This window comes from Siphateles boraxobius, unplaced genomic scaffold (genome assembly GCF_051911475.1).
Source record: "Siphateles boraxobius isolate OS27281-9 unplaced genomic scaffold, OSU_SipBor_1 41, whole genome shotgun sequence".
NCBI lineage: Eukaryota > Metazoa > Chordata > Actinopteri > Cypriniformes > Leuciscidae > Siphateles > Siphateles boraxobius.
In genome coordinates, this window is record NW_027509042.1 from 3,140,891 (window position 1) to 3,160,190 (window position 19,300).

General features: G+C 38.2%; 1 protein-coding gene across 1 annotated transcript in view; it reads left to right on the forward strand.

The window, feature by feature from the left end:
* The first annotated feature begins 117 nt into the window (after positions 1 to 117).
* The window catches only part of gnai2b (guanine nucleotide binding protein (G protein), alpha inhibiting activity polypeptide 2b), a 55,265-nt gene continuing 36,082 nt past the window's right edge, over positions 118 to 19,300 (forward strand). Inside the window, exon 1 of the mRNA XM_077197841.1 lies at positions 118 to 872. Coding sequence (XP_077053956.1) covers positions 755 to 872 — 118 coding nt within the window. The 5' untranslated portion in view covers positions 118 to 754. The remainder of the gene's footprint in view (positions 873 to 19,300) is intronic.

The following is a 19,300-nucleotide window of genomic DNA, read 5'->3' on the forward strand; positions in this document are numbered from 1 at the left end:
TAATTTCAACTTGAGTGGACAATTTCAAAGAATCAATGAATCATTTTTAGCTAGTTCATTGAACCATATGAGCAAACTGATTCGCTCTTGATGGTTCTGAATCAGCAGCAGAAAACTACTGCATTTCCCACAATTCACGGGCAGTTGTTCATCAGTGGGTGGGTGCTGCACGCTGGGGCTTTTTCACACGTTCTGTTTATTCCTCAGAAGAAATCAGCGCGAGTGGAGTTCCGCGCCGAACGCTGCAACGTTCTGAATTAGAATTTTTAAACATTTAGAATTTCCCTGCGCCACGCTCGATATGCAGAACGTATGAATTTTAAATAACAACGGAGGAAAAAATACCAGAGCTGTTTGGCGGCAGAATTTCTCAGGAGTTTTGTATTATTTTCGCGTGTAAAGAAAGGCACCTGACTCAGTGCAAGCGAATGATTTAGATTTCAAGAAGTGTGAGCGTTAGATGAAAGCGCCGACGCCGCGGCTGCTCTTTGATCTGAAAGGAGGCGCTAAAGGAAGATTGATTGATTGATTGGTGGAAAGCTAAAGCAACTTTTTAATCGCGTCTAAACATATTCTAACGCTCCTGATTGATGGAGAATCACAGGCCGGGCATTTTCGGAATCAAACCTTTTAAATTGTGACGCTTTGCATCTTTATATCACATCTGTCAATCGGCGTCTTTATAGTTCTTGAGCGGAACGGACCGAGCTGATCTGACCCGTTCTCTGAAGTTTGACGCGCGCACGGTTCGATCATGGGCTGCACGGTGAGCGCTGAAGACAAGGCGGCCGCCGAGAGATCAAAGATGATCGACAAAAACCTGCGGGAGGATGGAGAGAAGGCGGCGAGGGAGGTGAAACTGCTCCTGCTCGGTAAGTCATGGCACGTCGTGTGTGTGTGTGTGTCATTTTCAGCAGATCTGTGTGTTTAGAACGCTCCCGCGAAAGATTTTGTTTTCCAGAGCTATTTGTCACATGCTTCCATAAAAACAACATGACAGTACTTAGCTACTCGCTTGGAGGAGATAAATATATTATGATATTGAGGTTGAGGGTATGATGTGCGGTTCGATTCGATTGGTGATGTATGCAAACACACAAGCATCCGTCTAATGCACTGCTGCTGTCTTTCATTTTAGACTTCAAACCACAATATTATTTACAAAAAAAATCAAGCAGTAAGAAATGTAATGTTATATACCGCGAAAATACCATTGCCTACCTTAAAGCACTTTTGCTTTCCATATAAATACTAGCGTGTTTTCTAGGCATTTTATCTGATCAGTGAAGACATGTGCGCGCATACATTCCGGAGCACACTGGAGTACCATGGTGTTTTGAGTATACTATGGTAGGAATATGGTATGAAAGTGCCATGGTATAGTGATGATATTAGATGGTGATACTATGTTGCAGAAAATGCATGGTACTCCAAGCAAGGTAGCCAACTTCCAAACGTATTATGACACTTTTTTTGGTGTAAATTATATAAAATACCTTGATATTACCATCTGTACCATGCTCATGACATTTTTAGGCATGATTTTGTATGGGGATGCATGAAAAACCAGCCCACCATTATCTCAGTGCTTCGTCAACACTGTTATTATGTGACATTACATATAAATTTGCAGAGTGCATAAGTGATCTAGATGCTGTATATTGTGTGTCATAGTTATATCATCATTATCAGTGATGTTTTTATACTGTTGTTTCATTTAGTATCGTTTAGCTTATTCAGGTCAATTGCAGATGTTCTCCAATGTAACCACCTGCAATAGTGCATTATGTAACTCTTCTACTATACATCCATTAGCTATACTCACCTCTGCATGGGAAAAAAACACTTATCAATGTTTAATTTTGTGGTTTCCATGGATGCTGCATTGTCCCTTATGCTCATGTGTTTAGGCCTTGTCTTAAATAATCTCAGCTCTCTTGTTCTATTGCTATTTTGTATCAAAAGCTTGGCATTAAATGAAGTAAACAGGCATCCAAGACACAATGCTGTTTGCCTTTTAGCAAGACGACCAGGTTAGGAATAATCAAGAGCCTGCAGGTAGTGCGCTTGGGTTGTCGAGTAACCCTGCTGTGAGAATCAGATAAGTACAGCTCTAAACAAAAGACTTCACCATTCAATTATACTTCATTAAAGCCGAGTTCTCCCGCTGTAACCAATCCATTTTTATTCTGTCAGGTCCATTGGTGGTAAATGAAAGCGTGTTGGATTCTGAAAATGACTTTGGGGTGGGTGGTTTTCTATGAGTAATGTTCGCAATCGCAGCGGGTTTTTTGTGGCCCATAGACCTTAGGTTAGATTTAACACGGATGAAAACGAGGCTGACTTACAAGCACTGTATAAAAGTCCTAGATCATGTAATTTTCAAACTTTCAAAAAATTTGTATTAAGTTTTTGTCCACTGACTTACTAATGTCATTTGTTTCATTTACTGGATAACTCGGCGTTTTTGAACAAATCTCTTGAATGAATGATTCAATGAATGACTTGAATGATTTTTTTTTAATATTCACTTGTCGCCACCTAGTGGCGTAACAATGTAATTGATAGAATCTTTATATTTAAAGCTCAATTTCCTTTCTAAAAGGGATTCGCTCTATTTTGATCGCTGCCATAGTAACACATTAATGTTTATATCTGAACTATAAACTTTTATCCCAGTACTTCTGATATAATTTGAACATTTGTAACACGGAAATAATGATACTGTGTTTGTGATGCGGTTTCATACTTCTACATGACAACTGCTCTTTCTCGTTCAGCGACAGCGTGAGTGCGGATTTGAATATTTGCTGTGATCAGACTTGTCAAAGGTTTAATAGACATCCGAATCACGGTCATTTAGGAATGAGATCGTGGGTGTTTGAATCGAGATCGCAATCTTTTTACGATTATTCGCGCAGCTCTACTGTTTTATTGACAATATGTCGATTTTTTTTTTTGCAGGGTTACAAGGGGAGGCCCAAGTTATCTCAAAATTGCCAAATATTTTCGGATTCATTAGCTTGCCTGATATATCAGAATATTTACCATGTGTAAAATTGCATGTAGTCTGGTTGATGTTGCCCACTACAGTATGATGTTGAATTAGTAAGTTGTTGCCTTAGTAAACCTTGAACCTGAATTTATGACCAATTAGGACATTTCGCTTGAGTATCAGATTTAGTCATAAAACAGATTATGAGACCGTTAATCTCTTAAAGTTAGTGTAGCTGCTTAAACTGTGGCCTAATTCTGCATCGAGTCTCTATCGTCATACTTCAGTGCCGCCACGCCACCCATGAGCTGAAGCGTTTGTGTCCTGTATGTCATATCCTGTTAGTGGCGCAGCATGTGAGCTCTGATGCTGACAGCGTGGGGACAGGTGTGACAGCAGTGCTCTCCTCAATACGCTTTACCCTACGGAGAGAGCAAGCAGAAGTGAGAGTACAGGGAGAACATGCCTGGGGAATAGGGGAGACAGACTTTAGTTGTAATCAAAAAATTGGATGAACTTAGCTTGACACTAATTCCCCAAAGGTAACTTATAACATGTTCAACTTTAAAAATATCTCTATGTAAATAAATAAAAGCAATCTAGAAAGCACATATGCTACATTATTTAGGTCTCAGGCTTATAGTGTTAAATCAGAAATGAGACACACTCAAGCCCTGACTAGTACTGCGTAAATAGGGATTTCCACACACCAGTGTTTACTGAGCTCCCACTAATGACTTCATACGGTCAGGTCTGAAAATGATAGATGACCACAGTAATAATCTCATGCTGTGTTATATCCTGTAAACACAGTGCAATTTCTCGTCAGGACCATATTCTGCCCTATTCAGCGTTTTCACAATATTGCTAAATGTACATCAACATCATCCGTTTGGAACATTCTGGATGTGAAAATTATGCTGGCTTGGTTACTTTCATTGTTTTTACTGACTCAAATCAATCACCTGTCTTGGGTTACAGGTAGTCGGTTTAAACATTTCATATTAGAATGAAAACAACTCCAGCACTACCAATGGAGAAAATGGAGAAAAACAATGACCTAAATATAGCCCCTTTCACACAGCGCGTTGATTCCCGGAAATTGCCAGAACGCCTTCTGTGTGAACGCAAACACGACCCAGGATTGATGCCGGGATTGATCCCGGGTTGGGGACCTAGTAACATTGCCGGGATCAGTCCCGGAACGCGCGCTGTGTGAACAAAAGCCGTAATCAATGCCGTGTCGTAATGATGACGCTGAAGTGAAGTGAAAGCAGGAGTGAAACGGTACGTAATCCACTAGTTTATGATCGAATCAGAGAAAAAATGCACAAGCGTGGTTTTTCCAGGGAGAAATCGCAGCTCATAAGCAAACTATAGACGCTGCTGAGACATTACACGTCACATCGATGTCACGTGTCTTTACAGGATTTTTACGGGTTGCGTGTGAACGCACTCTCTGATTCCGGAAAATCACTGGCAGTGTGAATGAACCAAAATCAAAGGAACCCGGGTCAAATCTCTCCTTTCTGTCAAAGAAAGGGGCATATGATGATGCACTTAAATGCATTTACGTTTACATGCTTTTACTTTATATGTTGCCAGGAAATTGTCCGTAATCAGAATACAATCATGCATTGAAGGCACTCAATGTTCTGTTCAATATAGCAACGTTTCTGTTTAATTTAATCTGGTTTGAAAGAATGATAATTGTTTATGATGACTGATTTTTAGACTTTATTACTTCAGTGGAATTTTAATCAAATTAAATCATTAGAAGCTGTTTGAGTATGTTTAAGTATAAGAATACTCTCTCATTGCGGTGCATTGTGGGATTGCTTTCAATGGATGGATATTGGACATTTTCAAATTTTTTCCAGAATGAAGTTTTTTGAGAACCACACCTATGATACAACGCCTAAAAATGTTGTCTTGGTGGGATTCTCACTAGGTTTTGTAACAGAACTGTGGTTCAGACAGGCTTTTCATAATCATTTTTCCTAATAGCCTCTTTCACTCCTTACTCAGTATGCGTCACCGATTTGAAACCACGCTGGTCAGAATTATTGACCTTGCTTCCTCTTCATGTCTCTGCTGTTTATGAGCAACTAAACATTATGACACATGTCTGGTGGTCATGCATACTCCAGACTCTTATCAGTTGGGTTTAATTTAAAAAGTTGGCTGCCATGTTAAAATGCCAGGAATATCCTTGAGTCAAGTTTTGTTTTTACCCTCCAGAATCCTCCCACGACATTGACGGCAAGTGTTTAATCCCCAAACAATTGTGAAGTCAAGGTCATGTCACAGACTCCAAGCGGGAACTTAGTACTTTGTGGTCTTGTGTTTATGTAATACAAGCTGTTTTAAACTCTTTCCTCATCATGCCTGAAGATGTCACGTGTACTAGGTTGGCAAAACTCAAGGAAATTCCAAAAGCTTTGAGGACAAGAATGTTGAGCACTTTCTTTGGGTTTAGCTTTTTTGAAAGGAGAATGGCCAGCGGCGGCAGTTACATCACATAACTAATGGAATTGTGCCACAGAATGGGGGCAAGTGACTATCAGGAGGGTTCATGTGCTGGAGGCTACTGTTGTAGACACTCATTTTGAGGGGATATTCTGGACTCTTTTATGCAGGTCCTTTTTAAAAACATTTCTATGTATATATTACTTGGAAATCCCAGAGGAAGTGCATGGAATTTGCGAGGTTTTAGCACATCATTTATTATGTTAATATTTTTCTCAAAATCATATCTCAGTGGCTGATGGGTTGGAAAAATGGTTCAAAAAACATTTTATTCCTATTAGTTTTAAAACAATATACGTATTTCTACTCTACCATTGAAATGATAAAAAAAAAAGAAATTAGTACTTTTATTTAGCAAGGTCACCATAAATTGATCAAAGTTACTAGAAAAGATGTTTGATTTTATTTTTCAAATAAATGCTGTTCTTTTGAACTTTTTTCATCAATGAATTCTGGAAAAAAGTATCATGTTTTCCACAAAAATATGAAGCAGCACAACTTTTTTCAACATCAAATCAGCATATAAGAATAATTTCTGAAGGATCATGTGACACAGGAGTAATGATGCTGAAAATATATTCAAATACAACAGTTACTTTAAGTTGTAATATTATTTCACAATATTACTGTTTTTGCTGTATTATTTTATTCAATAAATGCAGCTTGTTTGCATAAGACTTATTTAAAAACATAACATTTTTACCAATCCCAAACTTTGGAACGACAGTGTATAATCAGAGGAACCAATATTTCAACCAAAGCCATTGTTGCTGATTAAAGGCAAATGTACACTACAGTAAAGTCTGATGTGGTCAGATAAGCTGTTGTTTTGTTGTATAGCTCATCAAGAAGCACATACTTGTAATTTCACATAAAGCTTGAAAGCACACTGAGAGGTGAGTGTTTTGGAATAAAAGCTGGTGTATCTGTTGTTAAAAACCTAGAAGGCAAGTGGCTTCAGTGATTTATCTTCTGCACTGTTTACATTTGGCGTGTTCTGAGTCATTGTGTTGTGTCTGTGTAACTTTGGCTCATGATGTTCTGAGGGTAGGAAAGAGCAGAGGTCAGAGTCGGATATTCCTGTCGGGAGACGTCCAGCAAACAGCGACAGTCCCAGACAGTGATAAAACGGCACCTTCTCCTTTTACCTTCAGATAGAGTGCAAAAACAGCTCGCCAAGGTGACTCCTCGCAGAACAGGTGACAGCTTCCTTCACACACTTACATCTTCAAAATACACACACACACACACACACACACACACACACACACACACACACACACACACACACACACACACACACACACTTGACTTCAAAATAAGACAGTGTCCTCCAAAAACCTCCTCTGTGATTTGTGCACACACACATTTGAAAACCGACGTCTGGCTTTATAGGTTTCCTATTTCAGCTCGTCTCAAAGGTCTTACATCAACCTTGCTTAACTTGAAAGTGTCTCCTGTTCTTTCATAGAATGATGTCAGATCTTCAAGTCTCAGCATGCCCTGAAATATACCAAAAGTTGGTGTTACTCCTTTAAAACTTGATGAAACCTAGAGTTGTATGCCTATGTTGTGCTTTTTGCTTGCTTTTCAAATAATTTATTTGACTCAGAAGCCATACGATAGCTTTGTGTGATGAACAGAGCAATACTTAAGTTGATTGCCACAAATCTAATTCGTGTATGCACATATTAAAACTTAATGCATTGATGGGTCACTAGACACAATGGCCATTGGCACCATTGACATCACACCTGTTACGTCAACAGAAAATATGTTTTCAGGACTGACGAATTGTGCAATATGGGTCGATTTTGTTTTCATGTTGTCTTTGAGGTGTGCTGAGATCATTCACAGAAGATGTTTTCTCTTGTTTAGTTGTTTAGGGCAGCTCTACAATAGTTGTTCCTTTGTTGTCGTGTGTATTATTTGGGATGTTGTGCATTTATTGATCTCAGCCTGTTGGGGCTAAAATGCTTGCAGCCATTTATCAGCGACCTACTGTGCTGTTTGTCATTATAGGCTGAATACATCAGCTGGTTTGCCAGTTTTCTCTCACACTCATTGTCAGTCCATTTTCATTCCTGCAAAGCTCAGAAAATAGACGTAACCTCCTGTAGCCTGTATTATAATCTGTGCAGTGAAGTTGAGAGCATGCACAATCGAGTGAAAAAATCTAGAAGAAATCAAATTCCATCTTAACACAAAGAATATTTACTTGGTGTATATGTTCAAAATGTTGGGGTTGGTCAGATTTTTTTTTTAATGATTTTAAAAGAATTTCCTTATGCTCGCCCAGGCTAAATTTATTTGACCAAAAATAATGTAAAAAGAGTAATATTTTTACAGTTGTGCTGCTTAATATTTTTGTGGAAATGGTGATGGATTTTGTTCATGATTTTTTAATTGATTTAAAAATCTATTGTTCATTGATTTGAAATAGAAATATTTTGTAACATAATTCACTTGTCACACATTTCACATGTGATCACATTGATTTCACAGTATGTGAAAGTATGTGTTCTACATGTGACCACATGTTTTTGCACATGTGAAATTCGTGTGGTTTTTGTTTAAGGATACAGTCACTTTCAATGAATTTAATTCACTCTTGCTGAAAAGTGTTAGGGTTAGTGTGGTTAAGACTGTCTCTTAAAGGGATAGTTCACCCAAAAATGAAAATTTCTGTTATTAATTACTTATCCTCATTTTGTTCCAAACCCATACGTAGGGCAATATAGCTAAAAACTGTATCACGATGTAATGTTTCATATCGTTCGGTATCGATAATTATTGACATTTTATATAACACTTTTTTAATTTTTTTTAAAGACAAGTAAAAAAGTTTGAATTTAAACCACTTTTTTTATTTTTCCACATTATTAAGGCAAACAACAAACTATATTAGTTTTAGAAGTTAAAAATAAAATGTAGCTAAACAAAAATATCATCTTTATATCTTATATTAAGGTAGTGTTCAAAAAACTTTGCACACATTTTATTTAAATTTAAGAAATGTAAACGTAGAACAATCAAGGCAAACTTTGAGGTAGATCAACATCTGTAATAAGTAGAGGTGTAACGGTTCACAAAATTCACGGTCGGTTCGATACGACACAGAGGTGTCACGGTTTTCGATACAGCAAAGAGAAAGAATGCTTCTCACTAGATCTTGCAGCGATGTTATTACTTCAGTAATATTCAGCAAATTCAAATGCTTTCTTTATTCAAATGCTTTCCTGGCCTGCTGTGTTTTGTTTGCTTCGAGGCTGTAAGCTCCGTCTAAGCCTCATATTAGCTTTGTATTTCTTTCTGTTTTGAACCATCATTTACTACCATTTCTAGTTGTTTATACTATTAAATACAGCTTAGACAACATCTCAGATTAACCTGACATCGCTAGCTTCCGTTATTGTTAGCACAACACGCTAGTAACTCGCTAGCCTGTTAACGCGCCACCCGTGCGCTCAATTATTTATTTATTTTTCTCTTGCGTGCCCACGCCTCTGAGTTCATAAAAAGCCCAGGTGAGTAAGAATCAGTCAACAAATACGGTGAGTAATGTCTTGTCCTGTTATTGTCACCTGCACTTCATGTTATATGTTTAGCATAGCCTTCCCCGTCGGCAATATAGGGCCTATATGTGATAAATGCAAGGAGACAGTCGGGAGAAGATTTTAGAATTAGAAACACGCATCCAAACTTTAATTGAGGATAGTAAGTGTGCTAGAGATTTAGATACTATTTTGGATGCGCCTAGCATAGTGAACTCTTTACATGATTCGGTTCTGGCTGAATTATTGCCTGTGCAGCCAGGCAGATGGGTGACAGTGAGGGATCGCTCTAGTCGTGGATTAAAAAACCACTCTTCCGTTCCGATTATCACAACAAATCGATTTGCCCCACTCAGTGAAACACTCACTGAGAATTCTGTTGATTGTGCCCTGTTAATTGGTGATTCTATTACACGGAACGTGAAAATAGGGACACCAGCCAACATAGTCACATGTTTGCCGGGAGCCAGAGCGCCTGACATCAAAGCAAATTTAAAAGTGCTGGCTAATGCTAATCGTAAATTCTCTAAGATTGTTATTCACGTCCGCACTAATGATGTTCGACTTTGCCAGTCGGAGATCACCAAAATTAATATTAAAGAGGTGTTTGAACTCGCAAGTACGATGTCAGGCACTGTAATTTGCTCTGGCCCCCTTCCTGTTCAAAAGAGTGATGAGATAGTTAGTAGATTGTCATCACTCAATGGCTGGCTGTCTAAGTGGTGTCCGCAAAATAATATAGAATTCATAGACAATTGGAAAAGTTTTTGGGGCAAACCTGACCTGTTGAAAAGAGATGGTATTCATCCCTCCTGGGATGGTGCTGGTCTTCTCTCTAGTAATTTGGCTCATAGTCTTAGAGACAAAACATCACAATCTGGGGCTCAGGTCAGGAAGCTGACAAACTGGCTAAACCGACCGTCTGCTTGCGGCCTCGCGTCACCAATGTCAGATAAATCCCATCACATAGAGCCTCTTTCACCTAGATATCATCATATAGAGACTGTGTCTGTTCCCCGTATTTGGAAATCCAAAAAACTTCCAAACCGATCAAAGGTTAAAAATGTAATTGATATTCAACAAATAAAAAATAGATATAATACAGATGAACAAACGATAAAGCTTGGGTTACTGAATATCCGATCCCTTACTTCAAAGGCGCTCATAGTTAATGAAATGATTTCAGATTATAACCTAGATGTGCTGTGTATGACAGAAACCTGGCTAAAACCAGACGATTACATTACTTTAAATGAGTCCACCCCCCATGATTACTGTTATAAACATGAACCTCGCCTGAAAGGCAAAGGGGGAGGTGTTGATGTAATTTATAGTAATATTTTCAAAACCACTAAAAAATCTAGTTTTAAATATATTTCTTTTGAAGTGTTGGTGCTTAATTTAAAAATATATAATGTAAACGATAAATCAAGTTCGAGAATTCTGCTGGCAACTGTATACAGGCCACCAGGGCACCATAAAGATTTGATCAAAGAATTTGCTGACTTTCTATCAGAATTAGTATTGACTGCAGATAAAGTCCTAATTGTTGGTGGTTTTAATATACATGTAGATAATGAAAAAGATAATAATGATAATAATGCATTGGGATTGGCATTTAAAGACATTCTTAACTCTATTGGAGTTAGACAACACGTGTCAGGACCTACTCATTGTCGTAATCATACTCTAGATCTAATATTATCACATCGAATCAATGTTGATGCTGTTGAAATTCTGCAGCAGAGCGACGACATCTCAGATCATCATGTCTAGTCTCATGTAAATTACATTTAGCCAAGGCTGCAAAGCCAACTCCGTGTTACAAGTATGTTAGACCTATCACTTCTGCCACTAAAGATTGCTTTATCAATAATCTTCCTAATCAGTTTCATCATCTCAGCATCCCAGATAGCTTAGAAGAACTTGATATTGCAACAGAAACTTTTAACTCTCTCCTTTCCAGCACTTTAGACACAGTTGCTCCGTTGCGCTTAAAGAAGATTAAAGAAAATAGTCCAACGCCGTGGTACAACGAGCACACCCGGGCCCTTAAGAGAGCAGCCAGAAAAATGGAGCGCAACTGGAAGAAAACAAAACTAGAGGTATTCTGGATTTCATGGAAGGAGAGCTTGATTGCTTACAGAGAGGCTTTAAAAGCTGCTAGATCTGCTTATTTTTCAACCCTATTAGAAGAAAATAAACATAATCCTAGGTATTTATTTGAAAAAGTGGCTACACTAACGAAAAAGAAAGCTTCAAGCCCAGAAGTTTCCAAGAAACACAGCAGTAATGACTTTATGAACTTCTTCACTTATAAGATTGATAATATTAGGGACAAAATTATAACTATGCAATAGTCTACTACAGCATTGCATCAGGGAGTGCATTATAGTCTCCCTGAGGTAAAATTTGATTCATTCATTGCCATAGGAGAGGAAGAATTTTGCAAACTCGTTAATTCATCTAAATCGACAACATGTATGTTAGACCCTATACCGACTAAACTATTGAAAGAGATGCTTCCAGAAGTCATAGATCCTCTTCTTAACATCAATTCGTCTTTGTCTCTAGGATACGTACCAAAAACCTTTAAGCTGGCTATGATTAAACCACTTTTGTTAAAAAAACGCAACTTGATCCTACAGAATTAGTCAATTACAGGCCGATCTCAAATCTACCTTTTCTATCAAAGATATTTGAAAAAGCAGTATCCTCACAACTGTGTTCCTTTCTTGAAGGAAATGATATCTGCGAGGATTTCCAGTCAGGATTTAGACAGCACCATAGCACTGAGACAGCTCTCATTCGAGTCACAAATGATTTGCTCTTATCATCCGTTCGTGGTTGTATCTCTCTATTAGTGCTACTTGATCTTAGTGCTGCATTTGACACCATTGACCACAACATTCTCTTAAATAGACTAGAAAACTATGTTGGCATTAGTGGAATTGCACTAGCATGGTTTAAATCATATTTAACTGTCCACTATCAGTTTGTAGAAGTAAATGAAGAGATGTCTTATCGATCACAAGTTCAGTACGGCGTACCACAAGGCTCAGTTATCGGACCGCTGCTTTTCACTCTGTACATGCTACCTTTAGGAGATATCATTAGGAAACATGGAATTAGCTTTCACTGTTATGCTGATGATACTCAGCTCTATATTTCTTCCAAACCTAACGAAACTCACCAATTCACAAAATTATCGGAATGCATAGTTGATATAAAAAATTGAATGACTAGTAATTTCCTACTACTAAATTCTGAAAAAACTGAGATTCTAATTATTGGACAAAAAACTTCCACACGTAATAACCTAGAATACCGTGGCTGCTCTGTTAAGTCTTCGTCGTCAGTTAGGAACCTGGGTGTGCTCTTTGTTACCAATCTTTCATTTGAAAGTCACGTGTCTAGTATCCTTAAAACCGCATTTTTCCATCTTAAGAATATATCTACATTACGTCATATGCTCTCATTGACAAATGCGGAACAACTAGTTCATGCGTTCATGACATCAAGGCTAGATTATTGTAATGCTCTACTGGGTGGTTGCCCTGCACGCTTAATAAACAAACTACAGCTAGTTCAAAACGCAGCCGCCAGAGCTCTTACCAGAACCAGGAAGTACGACCATATTAGCCCGGTTCTGTCAACACTGCATTGGCTCCCTATTAAACATCGTATAAATTTTAAAATATTTCTGATTACTTACAAAGCACTAAATGGTTTAGCTCCCCAGTACTTGACGGGCTCTTAACGCATTATAGTCCTTCACGTCTATTGCGATCTCAAAGTTCTGGCCAGTTGATAATACCTAGAATATCTAAATCGACTGCTGGCGGTAGATCCTTTTCCTATTTAGCACCAAAACTTTGGAACAATCTTCCTAACATTGTCCGGGAAGCAGACACAGTCTGTCAGTTCAAAGCTAGACTAAAAACACATCTCTTTGACCTAGCATTCACATAACACTCTATAGACTTCTATAATTCAATATTAGGCTGCTTAGATTAGGTCAGCCGGAACTGGGAACACTTCCCTTAAATCCTGATGTACTCGTTACATCATAAGAAGAATGGCATCTACGCTAATTTAAGTGTCTTTGTTTATCCCGAGGTTTTCCCGCAGCCTGCCGGATCCAGGCCGTTTCCAGATCTGACGAAGGACTTTCGCCTGGACCCGATGACCATCCAGTGCTGAAGTTCCAACTAGCCTCTCCCTATGGAGGATCCCAATACCACTCTACAGATAGAGTGTTGTAGAATTTTTTGGTTCGCGTACCTACCCGAAGTGATAAGATAAAATAAAATTCTGCATCAAAATTTATAGAAAAGACAAGTAGTTTGTATTGGCATGGTTTGTTAGAATTACAAACCTGCGCACATATAATCAAACGAACATAACTATAGAATCAATTCTTAATGCGCATGTGAACGCCATCAGCGTCTATCACAGGTTCACGTTTAAAGTCTGTTTAGAGAGAACGGTGTCGTCTTAGCGGCCCCTAATTTAATAATAAATGATCATTTAGACGGAAGTGAATCAATCAAAACTAACTTTAGCTGGAAATTTGTTTTTTTCAAGAACCACTATAAAACTAAACCAATCTCTGTTACCTTAAATTATATGTTTATCTCTGTAAAGCTGCTTTGAAACCATCTACATTGTTAAAAGCGCTATATAAATGACGATGACTTAACTTGACTTGACTTTACGGGATCTCGCTGTGTAGTAACAGTGTTGCTTGATCAAGATCGTCTCGCGCTGCACTGACATTGGTCCAAACTGATAAACGGTCCGTGAAGCACAAAATAATGAGTAGCGCAGTTTCGTTCCGCTTTCATTACGTTTGCCGTTTGATGTTGGGCAACGTTGTGGTGGTCGCGTGGGCGATGCACACGCATTTTAATGAAAATATCGAACGCTATATTGAACATTTTTTATATTGTTACCGACAATGGTGCACAGTCAATAAATACCGATACCGTTTTATTGCCCAGCCCTAGCCATAAGACTTTTGTTCATCTTCGAAATACAAATGAAGTTCTTTTTGATCTAATCAGAGCTTTCTGTCCCTCCATTGACAGCTCTGCAACTACCACTTTGACGCTTCTAAAAATTCGTAAAGAGATCGTAAAACTAATCTGTATGAATTGAGCGTTTTAGTCCAAATTTTCTGAAGAGACTCGATCGTTTTATATGTTGAATAGATTTAATTTAGGCTTTTATTCACATCTAAACATTACCCAGCAAACATAAACAGAAGCAGAAAAAAAATCTTTGTTGTGCCTCGATTGATTGCGCCCTGTGAATAGATTCAATAGATTCTATTGTTCTGATTCAAGAGCATTATCACGTTGAACATTTGCGCAAAATTATCGAGTTCAGTGTCAAAGTCCCTTAACTTGTAAGAGTAGTCTTAGCAGTTTATTTAACCAGCCCCTGGTGTTACACCAAATTTTCCTTTAAATTTTCTTGTAAAGCAGCAGTCCATTTGACAAAGTCTCTCAGTGCTTTTTTCTTCAGTAATTCTTGACCATAATTGGCGTTGGTGTATCTTCATTTGCTGACTTCTCGTCTTGCCAGACGGAATGAAGGGAACTGCGAAACCCATCTGACACAATGGTGGAGGGTTTGAACATGGCTCTGTTGGAGAGCTCTTTGTGAAGCTCTCCTCTTTTTGAAGCACTGCTCAGAGATGTAAATTGGGCTCAGGCTCTGATTAGGGCACTTGACGGGTGGCAGTGTAGAGCCGCACTGGAGATCAAAGACACTGGAAACACTGCGGACGAAGACTCTTTAGACGCCGATGCTCAAAATTGGTATAATTGATCACGGTAGTGATTGCTGTCATTATGGATGCCCCTCTCAGCGTCTCAAGAGCATTCTTTTCTTGGAGAGGAGGACACTACGGACATGCAATGAGTATACTTGCCATCTGAAAAAACAGTAGATGAAATTTAAAATTGTTTTTGAAAGTAAACTGCTGCTTGAGTTGTTACTGAGCGCAGGCTTTGACACTTGGTCATGCTGGCAGTGTGAGTTCAAGTCTATTTTGCACCATTACTCAATCCTCTCCTTCCATTTTCTGCCTGTTATTTTCTGTCTTTTGACTATTACTATCAATTAGCATTTGGCAGTTTGACTAGTCTTATTTTATTGAACACTATAATTTAACACTACAATATAATTTGCTGGAAAGACATACAATATACTAGGCATATTATTGGTGCTCAATTATTAATAATGGTTTAATCCTTTTTGGAGCTAATATTTTTGTGTTCTGTAAACAGACCCCTGGTCAAACTGCAGTCTAAAACTCCATCTACATGTGGTTTGTGATAAGACTGATTGCATTGCGCATTCTGAGTGCACTTCTCTGTAAATCCCAGTCAATTTCCCCTGTACATTGTGTGCTGTACATTACCCAAGCTCATCACGCAATGATCTCTAGTTTCTGTCTTTCATTTCATGTCATGTTTTGGTTTCGTTCTTTATCTTGAAACAAGCCTTCTGCTGTTTACAATGGGATCATTTGATGTGGACAGAAAAAAACGAATAATTACATGGAACAAACATATGATGGGCCATAGAGGCTTATGTGTCAGATGGAATTGATCCTCCCTCTCATGTTTTACATTCTCACTGTGCGTTCACACCGGACGCGAATAGCGCATCGAATTCGCGTCTAGTTTGACGCTTGACCACTTTGTGTTAATTCGCGCGACAAGAGTGAAACTGACGCGCGTAAAAAAAGTTTGAAGTGAAATTTATGCACGTCACGCGCGTCAAAGGCAAAAGTTTCAAAAGTTTCGAACCCCGTTGGCGGCCATCTTTTTACAAGATGTCTGTTGTTGATGGGTCATTTATCGAGAGAGTCACCGCTCTGTATTTGCTCTGGAGACCAGAACAGCGCCGTAGGGATCATCATCGCCGTATTTGGGTCCACCAGACCCTTCGGAGGCGAACCCAGTTCGGCGAGTTTCAACATCGGCGAGTTTCACTTTCAGCGGTACTTCCGCCTGTCCCGCGCACAGTTCAATGACCTGCTGTCCCGCATCGGAGCGAGGATCACCCTCGCCCTCGCCCTCACCCACCTAATCTGTAATTTATTTTTGTTTTGATGATAAATGGAGCCAGCCTAGGCTACTACAAAAGTGATTAAACTGTCCTGTGTTTTTTTTCCCACACACAACACAGACACAAACTATGTTCTTGCACTAAAGTATGTTGGTTCTCTTTACATTACAATATTAATAATGTTTCATATAATCTAGATTAGATATGGAATAAATAGCATACAAAATGAATGTCTCATATATTAAAATACATTTTTTATGTGGTAAAATATTTACTTCACCACGTGACAGCAGCAAGCTGGCTCCTGATTGGTTAACGCGGCGGGAATTTGACGCAGAAGTTCAGATTTTTCAACTCGAGCGGCAGACGCGAATTCGCGTCAAACGCGTGAATGCACAAAAAGCACTAAATAAATCATTCACGCGGAACGTGCCAGATGCTCTATTCGCGTGAACTTTACGCGCGAATGAGGCGAATTCGCGTCTACCGAGCCCCGCTCTACGCCTCATTCGCGCTGCAGGAAATTTTTACGTGTGTAACGCGTCTTTGCATTGACTTCACATTGAAATCACTCACGCTAGACGCTCTATTCGCGTCCGGTGTGAACTCACTATTAGAGGTGGATACTAAGCTGTTTTTTTTTTTTACCAGAATATCACATTTTGAGTTTCTTTGACTCTGGCCAGTAAGCAACACCATAGTAAGCACTGAGCAACTAGAGCAGAACATGATTTGATGTGACGTAACCTCATGTTTTGGCACACACAAATTATTTTGTATTAATTACTATAATGAAGCAATTTGCTAATAGCAAACTAGCAAGCAAAATAAAGGGTTATGTTATTTTCCCCTTGGCATGTGTGAAAGTTCACAGTAGAATGTGTCTTATTGTGCTGATGCATTGAGCAGCTGTGTGTTGTGTTGGCCTGATCTCTATAGACGAAATTACTGTTTACAAACAAATGCTATCTGCAACTCTTCTTGCTTGTCTTTTGCAGGGTGCCTAAAGAAGATTTAGTACATCAATTAAATAGAGCAGTGTGCATCCAATTCTAGAAGTCTGTTTGAGATTTTGAGATTTAGATTTCTTTTGATTTCCATCATTAGCAGTGGATCAAGACAAATCTGCATGGATCCCTGTGCTCTGATCAGACCTGGTTGACCCAACTGATCCACCACTGGTGTAGTTCCATTTGTTCCTCGATGAAACTATAACAAAAGTTTGATAAATGTTCAATATAATGTTTATGCACTATGCAAATAATGCTGTGCATTCGTGTTGCAGACAGTTGCACTGGTGCCAATAACCGATAAGCGCAAGTGAGGCCACAGCGCATTGAGATCCAGTGAAAAACTTTTGAGATCAGTGCAGTGTTCTTCCATACAAACTACAAATCAAATGCCTCATGATTTAAACTAGTTTAAAGCCAGATGAAACTGTGCTGACATTCTCAACAACACTTGGAAAACAGGAGAAGCTTTGAGCCAAAACGACCCAGTTAGAAGGCTTTTCTATCCACAAATCACCAACATTTACCAAGGATTTACTCTACTAATAATAATAATGCCATTTGAAATAAATTTCCTATATTTCTACTAATGTAGACATGAAATATATTAAGGGAGTAGAGAATGTAATTTTTGTGCATTTGCAGTATACTAAATGTCTTTAGGCTACTGTTTTTCATAAAAGTACCATAGAATCAATATAGTTACTTTTTACCATGGTGTAAAGGAAGCGATGTAAACATGGCTTTAGTTGTTAACATGATCCAAATACAATGGAAGACCAATAGTTTATTTTAATCCTAGCTCAAATGGTAATAATATAGTAATTTCAATTAATTTTGGTCTTATTCCTTATGTTTCTGAATTACTTTATTGCTCTTTTATTTCTCAGTAAATGTTAAGTAAATGGTACACAAAGCATGCATGTCTGTGATTGCTCAACTATACTGGATTACTGCACTTGACATTTTTCACTATTAGCTAATTGTTGCAGCTGTAATTGTAATCTTAATGAATTATTTAGTGTGTGCCCACTATACCACAAATGGCGATAATCACACAAAATATGATAGTAGTTCTTTAAAGGATTTAGTAGATCAATAGAGACAATAGATTTGTAGCGAGTTGGGGTGTGTGCGTGTTCGCTGCTTATTTGTGATAATTTAGCTTGCATAATCACACAGCGGTTCCTCAGAACACAGGCTGTTAGCTTGTGTCCGAGTCGCTATGGAGACATGTTTCTGTCTGTAGCAGACTGTAGTGTTTTTCCTCGATATGAGTTCATTACAGGCCAGACATCAATGCACCTCCTCTAATTCAGCCATAACTTACAATACAATGTAAACATGCAATTCATGATGTTCTGTGGTCGTAAGAGTGTTCATGTGTTTGTGCATCAGAATAGAAGTGTTAATTGTATGGATGAATATTTAGGTGCTATCTGGTGAGGTTATAGCATGAGATTTGGCTGTTAGGTTTGAGCAATACAAGAGTTTTGTGTGATTTAAAGATTTTTAATTGTGGATTCTGATATTAACATATAAAATGGCTGATGCCAGTAACGGCGATAATTATATATTTTAATTAAAAGATGGAAGATGAGACATGAAATTATAATCAATTAATACTTATTGCAGACAATATTTACTTTAATTTCTGTCTATATATTAGGGCTGTGCAATATATATCAAAATTATTTAAAAATAGCGAATGTACATATCGCAACGGCTTGCAATAACTGGGATCATGAAGAGAAAATCACTCCCTGCTCTTGACTGAATGTGAATAACTTTTGTAGCTTTAACAAGAATCAGTATGTATTTAATTCATACAGTGAAGATTAAGCAGTGTTTTTTTTAATTTTTTTTAATTTTAGATCATTTAGTTTCTGTGTTAAATAAACCTAATGTAGACCTACCTGAAACCCTAAGCCCCCTGGTTTACACTGTTAAAATGACACTTCTTATGCTGTGGCTTACACTGCGGTTCACTTTCAGAAGTGCTTTCTTCTGTGCTTCACTTTTTTTTGCTTATTTCTGATAAAAAGAATGTGAAACATGTATGTAGGTTACTTAACTAAAATTATATTTAAAATGTATTTAAAATTAACACACTTTAAGCATAATCGTAT